The sequence below is a fragment of the Egretta garzetta genome, unplaced genomic scaffold (assembly GCF_000687185.1).
Source record: "Egretta garzetta isolate BGI_Z169 unplaced genomic scaffold, ASM68718v1 scaffold45, whole genome shotgun sequence".
NCBI classification, from domain to species: domain Eukaryota; kingdom Metazoa; phylum Chordata; class Aves; order Pelecaniformes; family Ardeidae; genus Egretta; species Egretta garzetta.
In genome coordinates this window covers 9,641,652-9,660,212 of record NW_009260028.1, presented here as the reverse complement: position 1 = coordinate 9,660,212, position 18,561 = coordinate 9,641,652, and the positions used below count along the sequence as shown (strand labels likewise).

General features: G+C 37.0%; 1 protein-coding gene across 3 annotated transcripts in view; it reads right to left on the bottom strand.

Annotated features, from left to right (window-relative positions):
- Positions 1-18,555, bottom strand: part of TTC3 (tetratricopeptide repeat domain 3) — a 66,843-nt gene extending 48,288 nt beyond the window's left edge. For 2 of the 3 annotated variants that reach the window (XM_009640912.2, XM_035896410.1), the window contains exons 1-12: positions 18,206-18,555; positions 15,056-15,101; positions 13,752-13,884; positions 13,215-13,302; positions 11,362-11,415; positions 8,669-8,792; positions 7,640-7,725; positions 6,762-6,856; positions 4,699-4,761; positions 1,652-1,706; positions 785-947; positions 623-671 (exon numbers count right to left, since the gene is read on the bottom strand). In XM_009640912.2, coding sequence (XP_009639207.1) covers positions 623-671; positions 785-947; positions 1,652-1,706; positions 4,699-4,761; positions 6,762-6,856; positions 7,640-7,725; positions 8,669-8,792; positions 11,362-11,415; positions 13,215-13,302; positions 13,752-13,884; positions 15,056-15,101; positions 18,206-18,280 — 1,031 coding nt within the window. In that variant the 5' untranslated portion in view covers positions 18,281-18,555. The remainder of the gene's footprint in view (positions 1-622; positions 672-784; positions 948-1,651; positions 1,707-4,698; positions 4,762-6,761; positions 6,857-7,639; positions 7,726-8,668; positions 8,793-11,361; positions 11,416-13,214; positions 13,303-13,751; positions 13,885-15,055; positions 15,102-18,205) is intronic. The other variant, XM_035896409.1, reaches the window with a different exon arrangement.
- Positions 18,556-18,561: the final 6 nt, after the last annotated feature.

Here is an 18,561-nt window from a genome sequence, read left to right as displayed (position 1 = left end):
ATAAAAATCAGAAAAAACTTTCAGAAAAATGTTTAATACAAAAGTTACAGTATGTATGGTAACTTAGCTGAATCTGTGAACATGGAATCTCCCTTACTCTCTCTGGGCAAGGCAAAAGCACAGTATAGATGTGGCAAACCCAAATTCCTATAAATTAGGATACATATTCATTTTTACCATTGCGAAAATGCATTTGCTAGCATTCGGTTCCTCAAATCAGCATAATCTCCCAGTGAACTTTATATAGCAAAGTTAACACAAAAAAGTGAGTGTGATTGCACTGACATTTTCAGGCACCAAATTTCCTCAATAACAAAGTACTTCAAGTCGGGAGGACAAAAAACATCGAAATGTAACCATTTCCTGTTATTTCCAATATGGGTAAAACTTAATGCTGAAGGAAACTGCTTGGAAATGGAACACATCTCAGGATAGCATATTTAGTTCCTAAAAGTCCTCTTTACTCCTAGGCTGCACTCTGTTTGCAGTTCTGCTAAGTTTATTTGATCCATTTTTAGTTACTGATAGATAACAAAATTTAAGCAATGTACTTGCTATGTATCACTTAAATCTTACAGTAAGCATTGCTAATAAAAAAACCCCAAACTTGACACTTGCTTACTTTTTCTCAAGAAGTGACTTCTTTGGTTTCTGCTTATGTTGTTTAATACCTACAGAAAATTATATAGGAAGGGGAAAAAAAAATTAGCTAGTTTTACAGGAAAGTTACCAATGAAGCAATTTTCCTACATTCAAGGTGGATCTTTAAATCAGAAAAGGTTACCATTGATTTCTTCTAATGTCTTCTTTAACTTGTCATTTTGTTGAATAAGATCCTTAAGTCCATCAAGAATATTCTTGCATAGTTCTTGAGCTCTTTCATTAGCTTCCAAAGCCAGTTCATGTTCCCCCAGTAATGACAGGGCCTTACAGAAATGGTAGTGACCCTACATGGGCATAAGTTTGAATTTCAAGCATTCATTCACACAAGTAAGAAAAGCAGTAAAATTTAACTAAAAATTTACAAAAATTATACAAAGTAAAATTTAACTAACTCAAAAGTTATCTAATCCACCTGTTTCAGGAGAAGTGATGAGTAATCGAAGTTTTCAACTACTCAGCCCACTGAAACAGAAGGGAGTAGCATCTAGCCTCTGGCTTTGGAAACGAGCAAATTTGCTTTTTCCCCCTAATCTCAACTATGACTTTGCAATTTTGTAACTATGTCTTATTTACTCTTCTTTAGGCCAGAACTATTGGGAAATACACATTGGTCATTAATCAGGATTTTTTTTTTTTATTATAAGGACAACGCATCTTCTTTTTAAAGCACTGTCATAACATAGCTACATGCAACAATGTAACAAATATTTTCTTCTCTCTTTACACCTGCAGAACACCATGTAACAACACTTACAAGCGTGTCAAAACAACATTTTCTATATAAAAATACAAGCAAACTATGTACTTGGCTGACTGAAGCAGAATTCTTAGTCCACAGGGCACTGTGTTCATTCTACTGTCACTAGTGCTAAACACAGATGAGAACATATCACATCTACCTGGGTCAAACCTGTAATTAAGACTCTGGGTTCTTATGTTGGTTTACAGTAGCAACAAAAGACAATTTTGAAATGTACATGAAACTAACCTTTGGCCAATTAGGCTTCAAAATAGTGGCTCTTTTTCCATCAGCAAGAGCTCTCCTTAGAGAAGGGAGGGAAAAAGAAGAGGCATTTATTATTTATACTTCAGAAAAATCTACAGACCAGATGCACAAAGCACTATAAAAATACAAAGTGAATTAAAGAACAGTTCATTCATCTGTGTAAAGGCATGGTGAGATAACACTTCTTAGCTGAAATTTACCTGGGTTAAAATGTTACAGTCTCAACTATTTCACCCATCAGATATTTATTCCCGCCCCCTACCTACTAGGTTTTCCAGCAGTTCTGCATACGTACCTACCTGTTAACTGGGTTCTAACAAAATGTTCCTTTAAAAAGAAAAGCCTTAATAAAAAGCCTGAATACCAAACCTAAATATTTTGACAGAAATAATATTAGAGAGTAGTTATGTAATCATAGCTAGAGATTTGAGGGTGCAAGTATTAACTGCTGAGCACTGAAAGACAGTAACTTCCAAAACTCCCAACAACTGAAACCTGAAGAACATGCCCAGCTCTGACTTTTTATATACAAGGTGTCATAGAGTATCTGGAATTACAATTTTTGGTCAGGTCAGAAGAGAAGCAGACTATCCCTATGGCTACAGGCAAGAACACAGAGCAGCAACGACAGCCTCTGCTGAAACTAATGCTGCCCAAAGCAGGCAGTTACAGAGTTTATATACCTTTGAGATATATCACTCGTTCTTCACTGAACTACAGCTATGTGTCAGGATGTACTAAATTATAACAAAGAGTGGTCACATATGGATTACTTCAGATGAAGAAGCTTACAAATAACTCACTCCTTTGATAGCTGAGTCATGCTGACTCAGTGAGGCCTTTGGAAAATGTCTGCAGCAAGACCTAATTTGAGAGGCCTGCAAAGGTCCAAGAGGCGTTCACCGTTTTACCCCACAAAGTGACGAAATATGGGAAACAAACAAAAAAAAAAAAATCTTGTTTCACATGAAAGTGTTCATAAATTGCCTAGTCACTACCACTGTTTTTTGTAACCATTATAGTAGAAAATGTATAGCAGAGGGATCTGAAGGAGGAGAATGAGATGCTCTGTGGTAACGAAAGCTGGATACTAAAGAAAAGCCTGACAGAGTCAATAATTTCAAGACAAGGAACATATTTTACACAACAAAATTCTTCAGAGATTTCAGGAAGAATTAATTCAGTGAAATGAAAACAAGTTAGAACACAAAAAAAATTCCCCACCGCCACTTAGAGAAACCCCAGGTAGTAATGACAGAGCTTAGAGACGTGGCAATACATTTAAAGAAGTTAGTAACAAAAAACCCCAAACAGAACTAGTGATTAGAATGGGAGAAATCGCACCATATTCATATTGCAAAGGAAGCAAACACAAGGAAAAAAATGCTCGAGTAAAAGACAGACAGTGGAGTGCAGAACCTCAAGATACTAAGATATTATAAAAGTAGTTGAAAAGACTAGAAAACACTGAAGCACTTGTCTTGTTCTCTAGTGTGTGCTGTTATGCTTTGTTTTCACCTACCCAGTCCGTCCTCCAGTGCCACCTTTCAATAGCCTGCTGCAGTGCTAGGAAAGTTACCCCGAGCACTGTCAAAACATCACGACACGAGGCCGAGCTGCCTGAAAAGTCCTGTCCCTTATCAAAGCCTGGGAGGGAATATGACCACTGCCTCTCAGGAGGAAGACATGCGCATTAGATAAAGCCACGAAGTCTCCAGATGATCTGGAGAATGCTATGTAACTCGTAGTCCTGTAATACAGTACTGCCACCACCTACAGCGGGCCATAAGCTCTGTACCAAGTCTGCAAAGCCCCAGGACTGAGGCTTCTCAGACTTGCTCAGCCTGAACTGAAGCTTCACCTGCCTGCAGTTTTCTTTTACTTGGTTTAACCGTGACATCAATTTCTCTAACTGACCAGGTGTCTATGGCTATTTTGCTCTATTTCTGTTTATCTTTGTGTGGTACAACTATAGATTTAGACAGAATAGTAAGGCAGAGGCCTTGAGCAGTGGAGACATAGGATGCACTATAAAGGAGTGCAGGTACAAGACGACAAGAGTTGGGGCACAAGCTTAGCACTGGAGACCCCACAGCTATAAACAATTCACCAATGGTCAGTTAAAGACATGCCAGACTTGGACAAATATAACTCTAAGAGTAACAAAGAAAAAGTAACATGCATTAAAAGTGCCAAGTATAGTAACCTCAGATGTAACCTGGAGCAGCAAACCGACAAAAACAGAGCACAGGTGTAATAGCATGGCAGCAAATACAAAAGTGACCCCAAGTGGATCCTGGATTGAGGAAGAAGAAACCATCAGCATGAACATCACTTTCCTCTTGGAGAAGGACTCCACATACTGACAGCTCTCTAATCCACTGCTACAGCAATGGAACTGCCAACTTTAGTACCCACACAGAGGAGCAGTGAAGGGGTGAGCATAACACTAGGAAAATGGGCAGAAACTAAGAATCATGTGGATACCAATCTTAATTACATTGCTGTTATTTCTTTTTATTTCAACAATTAGATCTGGACTAATAACAATTAGACCCTTAAAACTTCAATTATACTAACAATAAATTCTTTACGTAAAAGGTATACATTCACCTTGCTCATAAAAAAGATTTTTAGCTTAATAGCTCGCTTAAGGTAAATAACCTGCATACCCACACTGATATCTTCAAGAGGTTTAATAAAAATCACAATACTCACTCATTCTGAGATTTTTTTTTCCTGTTGTGTAAGTCACCACCCCCCCAAATTTTAAATGGTATTACATACTGCCAGCAGATACAGCTAATATTATTCATTTTTCTTAATATATCTTAATTTTTTCTTAATATTTTCTTAATATTCATTTTTCTTAATATATCTTAATATTTTCTTAATATCAGTTTTTTGAGGTAATAACAGCAAAATTACTATATACTTAAGTTTTAAAAATACTGTTTTCTTAAGTATACTACCAATTTTTAACTGCAGATCACCACAACATTTCAGATTATAAACAAGGGGTTACTTACTTGTACTGCCTTGTGAGAATTAAACAAAGAGCTCTGTTTCCATACAGAAGATGGTTTGCAGGACTTAAAAAAAAAAATTATGAGAAGTTAGTAACATATACTACTTTTGAAAATCTTGAGGAAAAAATAAATTTTCACAATAGTTGTCTGCAAGCAATTTATCACAAACAATTATGTACAAGCTTCCTTGAATAGTCCCATTGATTTGTAAGTTATGTAACTGAAAATATTAAGTTTTAATTATGTAATAATTTGTAAGATTTGGGTCCACTAACAAAGCTTCCAACCAATTCAAATCACTCTCAGCCTACTTTAAAAAAAAATTAAAAAAAAAAGCACACAGATTTAAACTCCTTCCCTAACTCACTAGGCTCTGACAAACATAATAAGACACACCTCAAATGGTGCGAAAGTATGGCTAGTATGTTCCCTACGATCTCAGCTTTGTTTTAAAAAAAAAAAAAAAAACCAAACCCAAACACAATCAAAACCACCAAAAAAAACCGCAAAAAAAGGTGTGCTCGACTGTCACATACATCCCATTTTACTTTGTTCTGGAATTCCTGACTTTGAAGACCTAATTAAATCAAACATCTCACAAACACTTCTGGATCACTGGCTCTACAACTTTTTCATAACCCTCTGCCTGACTGGGCAGACTAAGCAGCAGTTCTAAAGAGCTGAAGTGTTGCCCCCAGCATAGCTAATGGAGAATGAGAGAGGGGAATTGGTATATGTAATCCAGCAACCATTTGAAAGGAAGCGTAGGGGGAATGCAGCTAGTTAGGGAAGGAGGGTGCTGATGAAGCAGATGAAAAGTCCGCTCACACTGGGAGAATGAGAAGGGGAAGACAGCACGCAGAGCAGATGAAGAAGGGTTCCCTAGCTGCTAGACATAACTGAGCTATTCTTCACCTTCCAGCAGGGCCTTAAGGAGAAAAAGCAATTTCTAATGAATAGCTGTAACAACAGCCCGGCTCTACAGCCTCTAGAAACCATGAGACTTCCTTTGCTCTTTCCCAGCCATAGGATTTCCTTTGCTCTTTCACTGAATTCTGCTCCTCCCTCCCCTTCATCAGCTACCCTGAGCAAAGACTTCTCAGCCTGCTCCATCATCTCAGATACAGTCACTTGGCCAACATCAGCCTACCCAACTCTTCAAGGAGGCTAAAAGCAGCTTGAATTTTGGATTGAAATGTATCCTACTGTGTGACATAAAATCTGAAGCAAGACATCAGCAAAATGCTAGTCGTTTCAACTGCACAATTATAAAGCTACAGGCTTCAAAAATGAAAAAATACAATAGTTTGCACAGTCAGGCTTTTTTTATGAAAGGTGGGACTTTATGGATTTCATCATACTCCATAGACATTAGAACTTGTAAAAGCAGCATTTGCACAACTGCAACACAAATAGCAATTACACCAAACCAGCATTCTGTAGCTAGTTCACAATTACATGCAGGCTACAGGAAGGGGGCAAATGCTCTACACATAGGACATAAAGTCTCATTTAATCTGTCTCCCTGCCTCTTTAAGGAGCTCAAGAAAGACTTCAAACCCTTTCAGCAAATGACTTTTGAGAATAAATCAAACAAAAAAAGATTAAGCCTGTCACATACAGAGTTGCCAAAAGCAGATACTTAGGTATTTGTCCTTGTTCACTAGTTCTACAACATAGCTGAGATGATAAATATTTGCAACTGTTGGTCATACTGTTCTGCTGGAAGAATATTTAGGAGGGATGATACCAAAAGTGGCTGTTCACACCAAACAACTTACTTCCTTTCAGGTTTACTATACCTACTGGCAGTCATTTTAGATCAGCTTTAAACCCTAAAGGACTTTTGGGGCAGTAAAAGCACAAATAACCACCAGTAACAAGAAATAAAATAGAACAAAAACCGTTATGTAGCTTTTTTTTTTTTTTTTTTTTTTAAACTTAGAGGCCAAATGATACCTGATTTAGAGTGGCTCATGCAAAACTATACAAAAGCAGGATAAATCTGAGTAAGCTGTAGACATATGATATAACACAATCTAGTTAACCAGTTCAGTTCTTACCAAAATTCTATGGCTTTAGTATATGACATTATAGCGCGATCAAATTTTCCTTGGGAAAATTCCTCATTTCCTTTCTGTTTCATAGATTCACTGTTCTGTGAAATCAAGAAAAAACAATCCCATAACCACTATAATTAAACTCAGTTGAAATGAGAAGAAAAAAATTTGACAAGAGGCAGCTCAGTTTTTATTCTTGTAAAAACAGAATGTGTGCACTATTTGTTGTAATGTAATGCTTTTAAGTCATTGCAATTAATAAGCTTAAAAGTGTACTAATGAAAATGTTATGCAGACAAGAATACAATCAACAATAATATAAAAGCAGGACTAACTCAGAACCTCTCCTGGGTTCCATAGTATAGTTGTCATCAAAAGCAAGTGTGTGTCAAACAGCAAAGCAGGCTGAGTACAGCACAGCTCAACCAGTTCCCTACTTAGTGCTTTTCAGCATAGCTCCTGAACTATGGTACTGTAGCAAGGAAGACAAAGGAATTAAACAGACTCCCATAGAAAAAAAAAAACCCAAACATCTGCACTAAAGGAACACATGGCAAAGACTTTGAGAGCATCTTATTTCTGTGTTAGAAGGAACAAGAAGGAACAATCATCTATGAATATTAACTGCATTTCCTCAAGGTTTTTTGGGGGGATGAGGAGGGGAACACTTTCCAATGTACACTGTCAATGTAAACAACTAATGTTCTGTCTATTAGGCCAGCATCTCTCAAGGTAACTACTTATGTCAGGACAACTACTTACTCAAGCTTTTGAAACCGTTATCTTTAATAATTTGGTAATTTTTATAATCTTTGATCATAAAAAAACCCCCAAACTAACAACAAAGAAAAGCACAAACACATTCCAGTATCTTCTCTCACCTTCCTACAGTTTTCACAGGTCACAGCTTTAAATTCTTCAACTAAATTACAATCTTCCAAAGCAACTTTAGTAATATAACGTTTGCCTGCAGACAAAATTCAGAAAAATACAGTGGATGAAGTAGTTACCATAGACAAGAAGCAGGGTTTAACTTCTGCCGCTAAGAATCAAGCTCTGTTTTCTGACTGGAAGCATAATTTGACATACCAACTAAGTAATAGAAAAAAATTAAGGAACAGAAACGTTCAAAAGAAAAGGAATTATTTATTCTTGGGTAAGCCCAAAATAAGTGGCTGCAAACTGTAAAACATTCAAGCACTTGCCTAATTTCAAGCAGTTACCTGAAATTCAATTGTTTTTTAAAGAACTTGCATTTTAAAGATCTGCATTTTAAAGAATTTGTACCTTGGTACTTAAGTATAAAAAGATTCTTCTCATTACATACAAGTTCAACCCTGTTACTTACTGCAACAGCTGAGTTAGAATGACTATATGCAAAAAGTAAGAGCAGAATACAAGCCTTTTAACACACATCAAAACCAGCAGGCCTGGGAACTTTTTGTCATTTCAGCAGAAGTTCTGCTGCTAGCGTTAGTATCTTATGGTAACTCCTATGAGCTACATAAGCTAATTCTTGAAATATGACAAACATCTCAATATTTTGACAAAATCCTCTGCCAAACATTTAACAGAAAGACCCAAACAATATTTTGGGCAGCTTTCAACGTAGGGTTAAGTTAAAGGAATACAGGGCACACATATAGCCCATAATGGACACTGAAGTGAAAAAATGCTCTGAACTCCTATTCAGAAAGAGGACATGCGCTGTAAATACAACCCAGATACAGAGATTCAAGGAAGAATTGGATGGTTCAGATAAGCAAAAACAAGAAAAAAAAACCCACACCACCACCACTATTTTCCAGTCACTCTCAGACTAATGAAATACATACACACATGAACTATGTCATAACTACAACACAGGTAACTTTCCTCATCATTGTTTCTTCAAAAGTGTTCATACTTACATTCAGCAAAGAAAATTTCAAGATAGATCCAACCAAAATCACCAAGTTTCTCCAGCCTCTGCAGAATACTGACATCACCTGTGTATCTGACCCAATCAAGTGCGTCCTCAACATCAAAAACACCCTATTTCAATTGAAGAAAACAAAAAAAAAATGGTTACTCTAATTCTATACAAAGCAAAGTCTTAAAACAAAACCAACAAACACCACACAAGCCAAAGGCTCACTGGCAATAGAGTGGAAGCATTCCATATAAATATATCAAACAATACTACTGTAGCACTTATACTATGCATTTGTTCCTGATTTGTTAGCCTTTGAAACAGATAGCAGCTCACAAATATAAGTATCTGGATAACTCAAGCACAGCATAATACAGCATATTCACAAATTAAAAACAGTCATTCTTCAACAGGAGACAGGGGAGCAATTCAAATTACAGAATTTGATTTTAAAAAATTTAGAAACTTTTTTGATGGCTGCATACAAAATTGCTTCAGTGTGAAGTGACAAGTCTGATTAGAAAAAGCAACTTTCTCCAGGCTATTAGACATGCAGGACAGGGCTAAAACTTAATTCCATAAATCATGACTTGCCTTCTATTCAAACTAAATTTAAATTGTTTGAGCTACAGAGCTTTATTTGAAGGAGAGGGATTGAGTGAAGAATGTCCATTGCCTTGGACACTCCCACATTACCTGGGCCTACAGATTTGGAAAAAGAATTTAAAAACCCACATGACTAAGACAAATATCACTAAAAATACAGGAACTGTGTTATCCAGCAGTAACATACAGTTGTAACTATTCTGCTTCTCCTGTTGCTACTATCAGCTATAATAGAGTTTTCTAACTTCAATGTTTTTATTTTAACTTTTGCAGTTAACCTACAGCAGGCAGCAGAAACTAGTAAGTGGGAGAAAAAAAAAAAAAGGAACAAACACAGGGAGACAAGGAACATTCCCAGTCCAAAGTTTAAAAGCTGAAACATGTAACGAGTACAGTTCTACTGTACACTGAATTTGATAATGAAGATGGATCCAAACCACACCCTTACTCAGCCATCTCAGCCCTTCAGATTGAATCAGTAGCACTGTCTGAGAATCTCCTAAAAGATTTCCAACCTGCCTCCAAAGAGGAGCACTTCTGCATCATTTCAGTGATCAAGCTTAGCCCTACTTCTAGCCCTGTAGGCCCATCACACAGCATTGCCATTGCTAGCAACAGGCCACAGGCTTCATACAGAGTTTGCAAGGCCACAGGGGTGAGAATGGTCAGGCTTACTCTGAGCTTGTCCTGACCCGCTTAGAGCTCTGTTTTAAACTTGAGTTTAACTGCAACAGCAATTTTTCTTCTAACCAGGTAGCTATGACTAATTTGGTTTGCTTTTGTATGGTACAATAATAGCTTTCATATAGACAGTAATAAACAGTTAATGATGCTATGACTAACATAATGATGCAGTATAGGGAAACGCAAGCCAAATATGATAGAGCATAGGCCATGAAAACTGGAGACACACAGTGCAATCTAGAGGAATACAGGCATGGGACAGTAAGAGATGGGGCACAAGCTGACACTGGAGAACCAGTGGCTAAGTCAAAAAAGAAAAAAAAAATAGAGCTGGACAAATTTGGGCAAAAGCAGTTTCTAACATACATAAAACATACTATATATAGTAAAATCATCTGTAACTTGAACCTGCAGACCAAGGAAAATAAAGAGCAGGGTATAAAAGTGTGTACCAAACATAAAAAATGAACCTAAGCAGATCTTAGAATGAGGAAGAATAAAGCATCAACAGCAGTCCTTGCAGCAAAAAACTCCAGGTAGTGATGGCTATACCTCACACCCCACACACACAAACACCAGAGAGAAGCCATTCACTTTAGTATCTCAAGGAGCAGTACAAGAGCAAGCACAACATCTGGAAAAGGGTCAGATACTAGAAGAGTGTATATTATAATTTTAACTGTATTATCATTGAAGAGGTTTTCTGTTTAGTCATATTGGTTTCTTCGTCTTCTTCATTCTTCTGCACTAATTAATTCTGGAAGATTTCAATTATACTAACAACAACTTCTTGTCTTTACATATAAAGTGTATTTGCCTTTTGCCCATACCTAGACTTTTAGCATAACACACCAACACCAGCACAGAAAGAGAGGGCACAAAGCAAAACACACCACCCAGATAGAACTGTGTGTTTATAGGAGGGGCTCTAGGAATCTTCAAGACTGAAGGCAGAGAGAGCACCAAGACATCTTAAAGGAATAAGCCTTCAACAAGAAATGGCAAATCTGAAAGAAAGCAACAAGTAAAAGCCACCAGCAGGTACCAAAGTGGACACCAGAGGGCTGGCCTGGGCTCCAGCTGCACAACCTAAACCCACCCAACCACACTGCAGTAGCAACCTCCAAGAGAAACCATTTATTTTCAGCATGTGAACCACCCCCATAGCTCTCACTCATTTTGGTCTTCTTACACAGACAATATTTATTTCACAGTTCCCGTCATGTACAGATTTTGTTTTGCAACAACTGGCAACTCCAGTCCTATATACTACACATTCCAAACCTTACAGACTCCATTTATTTAAGCAAACATTTCAAAATTTTGGGTACTTGTACAAATATTTTGTTTGTATTTACACATAAAGAAGCATTCTTATTAAAAACAATTTCAGAAACTTACATTTTCTATTCTGCTGCCAATTCTCAGTATGCCACCAATAAAAGGTGGAACGTTCTGGAAAAGGGACAGAAAACAAATAAAACCAAGTTATTAAGATCAGACAATTTTAGCTCCTATTTGCTCAGATTCAACTCAGAAACATTTTCTGTTCTGTGTGAATGCAGTATCATTTGAACAGTTGCTCTAGTCCCTTTCAAAGTTTCAGGAAATATTCTTGTATTCAGTAGCAAATGCCCTACTATTTTTGTTGAAAAATAAATAAACGTTGATGTGGAAATAGAGAATGCATGGATGCTGGGACATCTGGTTAGGAATGTCAGTCACTTTAACCACCTCTGCAGTTATCTACATACCAAAGAACCAGCTGATACATCCAATGAAACCCATCCAAAACAACAGTACTTCCTCTCCTGAGATCTTCTGCTCCTCCAAATAAATTTTACTACTGGATATACAATCTTTTACATGGAGAAGGAGATATAGGCTGAGGAAGTAAGAAGAGGTAAGCAGAGGTAAACAGGGAAATGGGAACATACACAGACCCTCTCATATAAAGATCGAATGGGAGACTACCAGAGGAGGAAACAGCACAAAGAACCCATCACATGAGACAAAATGGAAAAACTGCGGGGTCATCCTGAAGTACAAGGAGGTGAAAACAGAGCACTCGGATAGCCTGAAGGAGGAAGCAGCAAAAAGAGCATAAGGAAGTATGAATCCACAAGATCAATATAGTACAAGAATACCATCATAGAAAGTCATGTAACAGTAAGGTGGACTGGAAAAAGCGTAGCTTGGGGTTGAGCACACGTCCTGGTTTCAGCCGGGATAGAGTTATTTTTCTTCCTAGTAGCTGGCATAGTGCTGTGTTCTGGATTTAGTATGAGAATAATGTTGCTAACACACTGATGGTTTAGTTGTTCCTAACACTGAGTCAAGGACTTCTCAGCTTCTCATGCTCTACCGACCGAGAAGGCTGGAGGTGCACAAGAAGCTGTGAGGGGGCACAGCCAGGCAGCTGACCCAAACTGGCCAAAGGACTATTCCATACTACATGACACCATGCTCAGTATCTAAACTAGGGGAAAGCTGGCCAGGGCCCACTGCTCGGGGATGGGATGGGCATCGGTTGGCAGGTGGTGAGCAATTGCATCGTGCATCAAGTGCAGTGTATATTCTTTTATTATTATTATTGTTGTTGTTGTTATCACTACTATTTTATTTTATTTCAATTATTAAACTGTTCTTATCTCAACCCATGAGATTTTTTTCATTTTCACTCTTTGATTCTCTCTCCCATCCCACTGGGGTGGGGAGTGAGCAAGAAGCTGTATAGTGCTCAGTTGCCAGCTGGGGCTAAAGCACAGCAGCACAGAATTTCAACAAACAATTTTTTTAAGATTTAGGTATGACACATTTTAAAAGAATGAGAACATTTCTTATATCATTCTCTCTTCTGCACTGTTATGTTTTAAGTCAGCAACAATAGCAAATTTTAAATATAATTTGTTGAATGAGGAAACAATAACTGAGGAGCAAAAAAAAAGTTTTTAACTTGTTCATCCAGGAATGGTGCCATTTTTCTCACTGATATTACTCTCTTTCTTAGCAATTTACAAGGGCCCCAGTCAACCATATTATTGACTCAGCAAATACTCAGTAAGTTACCCCAACTGTAATAAAGCCTGTGACACACTTTCTTTCTAGAAAGCTGCAACTCAACTATCAGAGAATTTATTCACTCCAGCAAAAGGAAATGTCTAATTTAAGATATAATCCCAAGATGCAAAAAGTACAGATTTAATTAACTACCATTCTCGAAAACTTACACAAAGTTAAAATATAGTACTTACAACAACTTTTTTAATTAAATCAACAAGGTCTTCCAAAACCTCTAAATCACAGAGTCTCTTCCAGTTCTGGTCTAAAATCTGTGAACTGCTTAAAAACAGAACAAGTTATTATTTAGAAAAATAACACTGTGTTACATGGTCATAATTACTAATATTTACAGTAATTAGATCTAAGCAAGAGCATGGTTACAAACTCAAATCAAGCCCTTCAGAGGAGGGGAGGAAAAAAAAAAAGAAAATATGCAAAGCTTTTGGTACTTTTGAAATAAAGGGCATCGATTTAAGTACTTAAATACACTCAGATTCCAAACTTCAGACACCCACTCTTAATATTTTCTTCTATGTATTCAAGAACTATGCCATCTGACCTTAACTTACTTAGAACACTGGTAAAAGCATTCCTGTAGACAGTTTAACTACTACTGAAAGTATACAACAGTCTTTCACAGGTAAAAAAAATAAAAAAACAAAACCACAAACCAAAAAAAACCCAAATGTGAAGGCTGATGAAATCACTTTGAGAACATGATGATTTACCTCCAATCAGCTACCAAAGAATTACTTTCACTTTTGAAGAGAAGAGGCCAAAAGATGCGTATTTTAATAACGTTGCAGTATTCTCTTAAAACGTCAACCGGCTGACTGCACCACACTTCACAGGGATCAACATCTTCAAGAAAACAGTTAGAAATTAGACCACATAATTCAGGCCTTACAAGTAATCAAAGACCAAATAAACATTCAAAGCCATCAGCTACTTCCACACTGTATTCCTAAGTACTGTCTAACCAAAATAAGAAAACTTGAACACTCTGACAACTTGAGGGTTTTTTCATAAATTGAAGGGTGAGAGGGAATTTATATGGAGGTAAGAATAGGGACCTGCTGGCAGACTTTACATTCCTTTCTCAAGGAATTCCCTGCATTCTGAATGTTATTGATAGAATAGGTTATAAATTAATAAATGCAGCCTGCTTCTAAATGAGAAGCCTAACAAAGGCTGCGAGCTGTTTAATGGCTATATTTTCAAGATAAAACATGAGCCTCTTCTAACTGTACCCATTTAATTATTTTCTACAATAAATCCAAAATAGCGCAGCAGATAGCAACACAGTACAAAAAGATCAGCAACATTCTTCTTTTTCCTTCAGAGGCCATTATGTGTATGATGCATGGCTCTTTCAAAAATATAATCCATTTCCCTCAGAGGCAAATGTCTTCAAAAGGTAAAGATCCTTATTAGACTATTGAGGTGGCATCAAGTACTCTCAGAGCAGAAGCAGTATTATCTGAGAGCCTTAATACATGCAAAAAATCATTTTACACAGCTGGCTGTGTTCATCCGAGTTTCCTATATCTTACAGGTTACCATTTGTATAGTGAATACAGTTTTGAAGAACTTGACATATTCTTGAGCCACCTGCTTTTCTGCAACTATTAAATTTTTTTTTAAATATAACTGCAAAACTTTACCTACAAAGATCAACTTGAAGGTGTCTTTAGATCTGTACAGTCAAAAAACAGCTACAATTAAAACACAGGCAATGAACACAAGCCTTATATCTCCATGCTCATAACATTAATTGACTACATATATGTACACATTATTGACTATCTGCACTATTCTCATAAATGTATAGCAGTCTTCTGCACGTTACATTGGGACAAAAAGATGAGAACTCTTCCAGTGTAAAAAAACACACCAATGCTTCTGCTAGGAAATAATAATTTTCTACTTATTCGGACAAAATAAGGAAAAAAGTGAAATAGCAATCAAAAGCTCTGACCACAGCACAAAAAGTGCATTAGAAAGTTATGTAATATTGGTTTAGTTTACATACCTGTTCTAGGCTTCTGCGGTGATCGCTGTACAAACACTCCATGACCCTAAAGATAAAACATTTTTTAACATCGCACATGTTGCAAATGTGTCACACTAACTTTAAGCAACAATTGCTTAACTATTTCTAAATATTAAACCAATATAAACTGTTTACATCAGGGGAAGGAAGGAGTGGAAGTGATCTTTATGTTCTGCCACCAATTCCTCTTCTCAAGAAAAGGTAATTATTGAACATATTTAGATGAGTACACAAGATGGTCTATGGTTCATGTGCTTCATAAGCAAGCAGCATGAACAAATAGGAAACAAATCTATAAAGCAGAGTATTTGCTACTGAGCAGTCTACTTTCACATTATATGCTGTTCAAGGGGTTTTAGTTCAAACTAAAACTAAAAAGATTGGTTCAAATCTGCTCCCATAAGCAGAGCATCCATTCGTGGCTGATGCACATTATCCGTACTCTTAAAAGCACCTTCTAGATTAGTTTCATCCCCAATGAATCCCACTAGCACACTCCAAGACCTCATCACAACATAAGCCAAAACATGAAAGACAGGGACGACTGGGATATTTGCTTCAAAAGCATTGTGTTCTCCTGGGCCAAACTAAAATACTAATGCAGACACATTAATTAACAAAATTAATTAATAATCAACTAAAATTATTTACTTAACTATTATCAACTATAATTATTTAGTAATTAACTAAAATACTCATGCATACACCATGGACCTAGACAGGAAAAATATCTCTATGTACCTACTCATTTTGAACAGAATCTTTTTATAAAATGTTAATAACCCTCATCCAATGCTCACCAGCATCTCGTTATTTCCTAAGACCAACCTGAGGTGGGTGAATACCCCATGCTTCCCCCTCCACCCCATTTCCCCCAAGAATAAAATACTATTGGTATTCCCCATTCTCCCACATGTTTCTGCACTTCTGCCAATGGTTTCCCGAGGAAAACAAGGAAACTCAAAAGTCTGCAATATTTTGCACTACCAAATGACAAAGCCCTTTGGATCCAATCTTCATAATTCACATTAAGCACAGCCAAAAAGCAAACAAAGCAAATAAAAACAAACAGGGGAAAAAGCATGTTTACTAGAGTTATTTAACACAATATTTTAGTTAAAGTCTTATGAAAAAAAAAAGTTTACCTGCATATCCATTAAAAAAATGTCCACATAATAATTATGAATGGATGGAAAAACTTTTACGAGGTTAAATAATATATTACATCACACTAGAATAATATTCTAAAAATTAATAACTCAAAATCAGGTACTAGGCAGCAATATAACATTCAGGAATACCTAGGAAACGTATTTAAGAAGACAACACAGGCTTTCAAAAAATAGTAATTAAGCTTTGACAGTTAGCGCATGTGTATTTAAATAAATACATTATATCAAAATAAGTGGAGCGAGTGGCTGATTTACTATTTCTTACTTAATACTTGATACAACATACTGTATCAATACCTTAATGGCTTTAAAACATAGTACTCCACATGAGCTTCTCAAGCTGAAGAATAAGTTACTTTTTTCTGGTTTACAGATCCCTAAAAAGTCTATTATTTTAACAAACATTATGTGTGCCATTTAATAAACACTATGTATCATGTCTACGTATTGCTGCATTACCATTTAAAAAAAATGCAAAGCTATTTCTGAGTATGACTAGAGAACAGCATAAAACCAAACTGATTACACCAAACACATCTTGCATAAAGTTTCTTCAACAGACCTTTATTCTTTCAGTGGCAGACTTTCTGGCAATACTAGCATGCTGTGCAACAATGACTGACTAACTTGACCTAAGACGACAAGCAATCACACAATTTCACCCGAAGTAACACTTCTGAACTATTACAACATTACATGTAAATCAAGGCTTACTCTCAAAGATAAGCTGTTATAACAGTGACATATTTAACAGACCAGGATGCTCAATAACAAAAAGGAAAAGAAATTAACTAATATTTCAAGGTCAGTTAATGTCGAAAGATGACTGAACATCTCCTTCACTCCACAGCATGGATTTTGCTACAATATTGAAAAACAAAACAACCTACACACACCCTCTGTACATCAAGCCCAAGGTGGTATTCCTACCAAAGCAAACTTGAAAACCAAGATTTAGCAGTTGCACAGAATCAAGGGCTTTCTTTCCATAGCGCAGCAAATGCATCACCGTAAAAGATAAAATGTCTAGTACCTTATGCTAACACAGCTGTTCAGGTACTTTATTTTGTCACAGCACAAAAAAAAAAAAAAAAAAAAAAAAAAAAATCTTCACTGATATAAACAATTTCCAATGAGACTCACTACTCTACTGGTAACAGTCCCTTGTAAAGACACAGCTTTACAAATAAGAAATTCAATTTACTTGTACTTTTTATTTTTGCATAGGAAGAAGAATAGTAGGCCAGCTAGTTTGTATTTCGCAGCAGCAACGCTTAGGATAAATAACCCATAACTGAACTCTCCAAGCAGCAGAAAGATTAACCACCACGGTGTTTTCTAAGACTCCTTAAGCATAGCAGGAAGGGGAAAATAAGAGTCAAGGAAAGCATTCGTGGAAGTATTAAAACAGAAGAGCACTACAGTTCATTTGATAAAGGAAACAACTAAATAAGCACAGGCTCTATAGGGCACAAAGAACTAGAAAAAAATTGTAAGAGATGACAAGAGCAAAGAATGGGTGAATACTCTACAGTTAACTGGCAGACCTGAACTTACATGAACCAAGTTGCGATTGCGTTGCAGTTAAAGGAACTGAATCTGTCACTCTGAGGTATATCATCCCAAGTATGGCCTGGATACACAGCCAATAGGTTGGTCAAGTTCTGCTAATAGGACCTTACGCACCACCCTCTAGTTTTACATAGTTGTATACGTGTTCAGTAAAATTTGCCTGATACAGGTAGCCTCAGACCAAGGACACCCTGATAGAGGTATCCGCAGTCTCTATGCTCTACCCCAGTTTAGCACTGTTGCAAGCGAATAACGCACAGTGGTATAAGGTACCTTTGCATCAGTTTGAATTAATCAACACTAGCAATTACTCTATAATCAGATCTGCATATAAACCCCGCTGGAACATCTTACAAGTTTTTCACCTAGTGTCAAACCTACTTACCAATTCACAGCAAGATTTATCACCGGCATAAAAAGCCAAGGCTGCAAACTCGGATTCGGATATCCGTTCACCCATGGTACATGATCCTGAAAGAAAAGGACTAGGAGAAATACGCGAGAGGAAGGCAAGAGGCAAATAACACGTGCTTTGCTGGACTTCAGATGATCCCAACAACGAATTACGCTTTGCAAGAGTTTCGTGGAAGACACGCGTGTTCCCATTTTTACACAGCGTAGGTCAATGCTGGAAACGGTGGCCTAAACCATCAGCTAAAAGCTACTTAAATCGACTAACAGCCTTCCGAGTCCCCGACGCCTGACGGCGCTCCCGCACGCTGCCTCGCACCCCACCGGCAG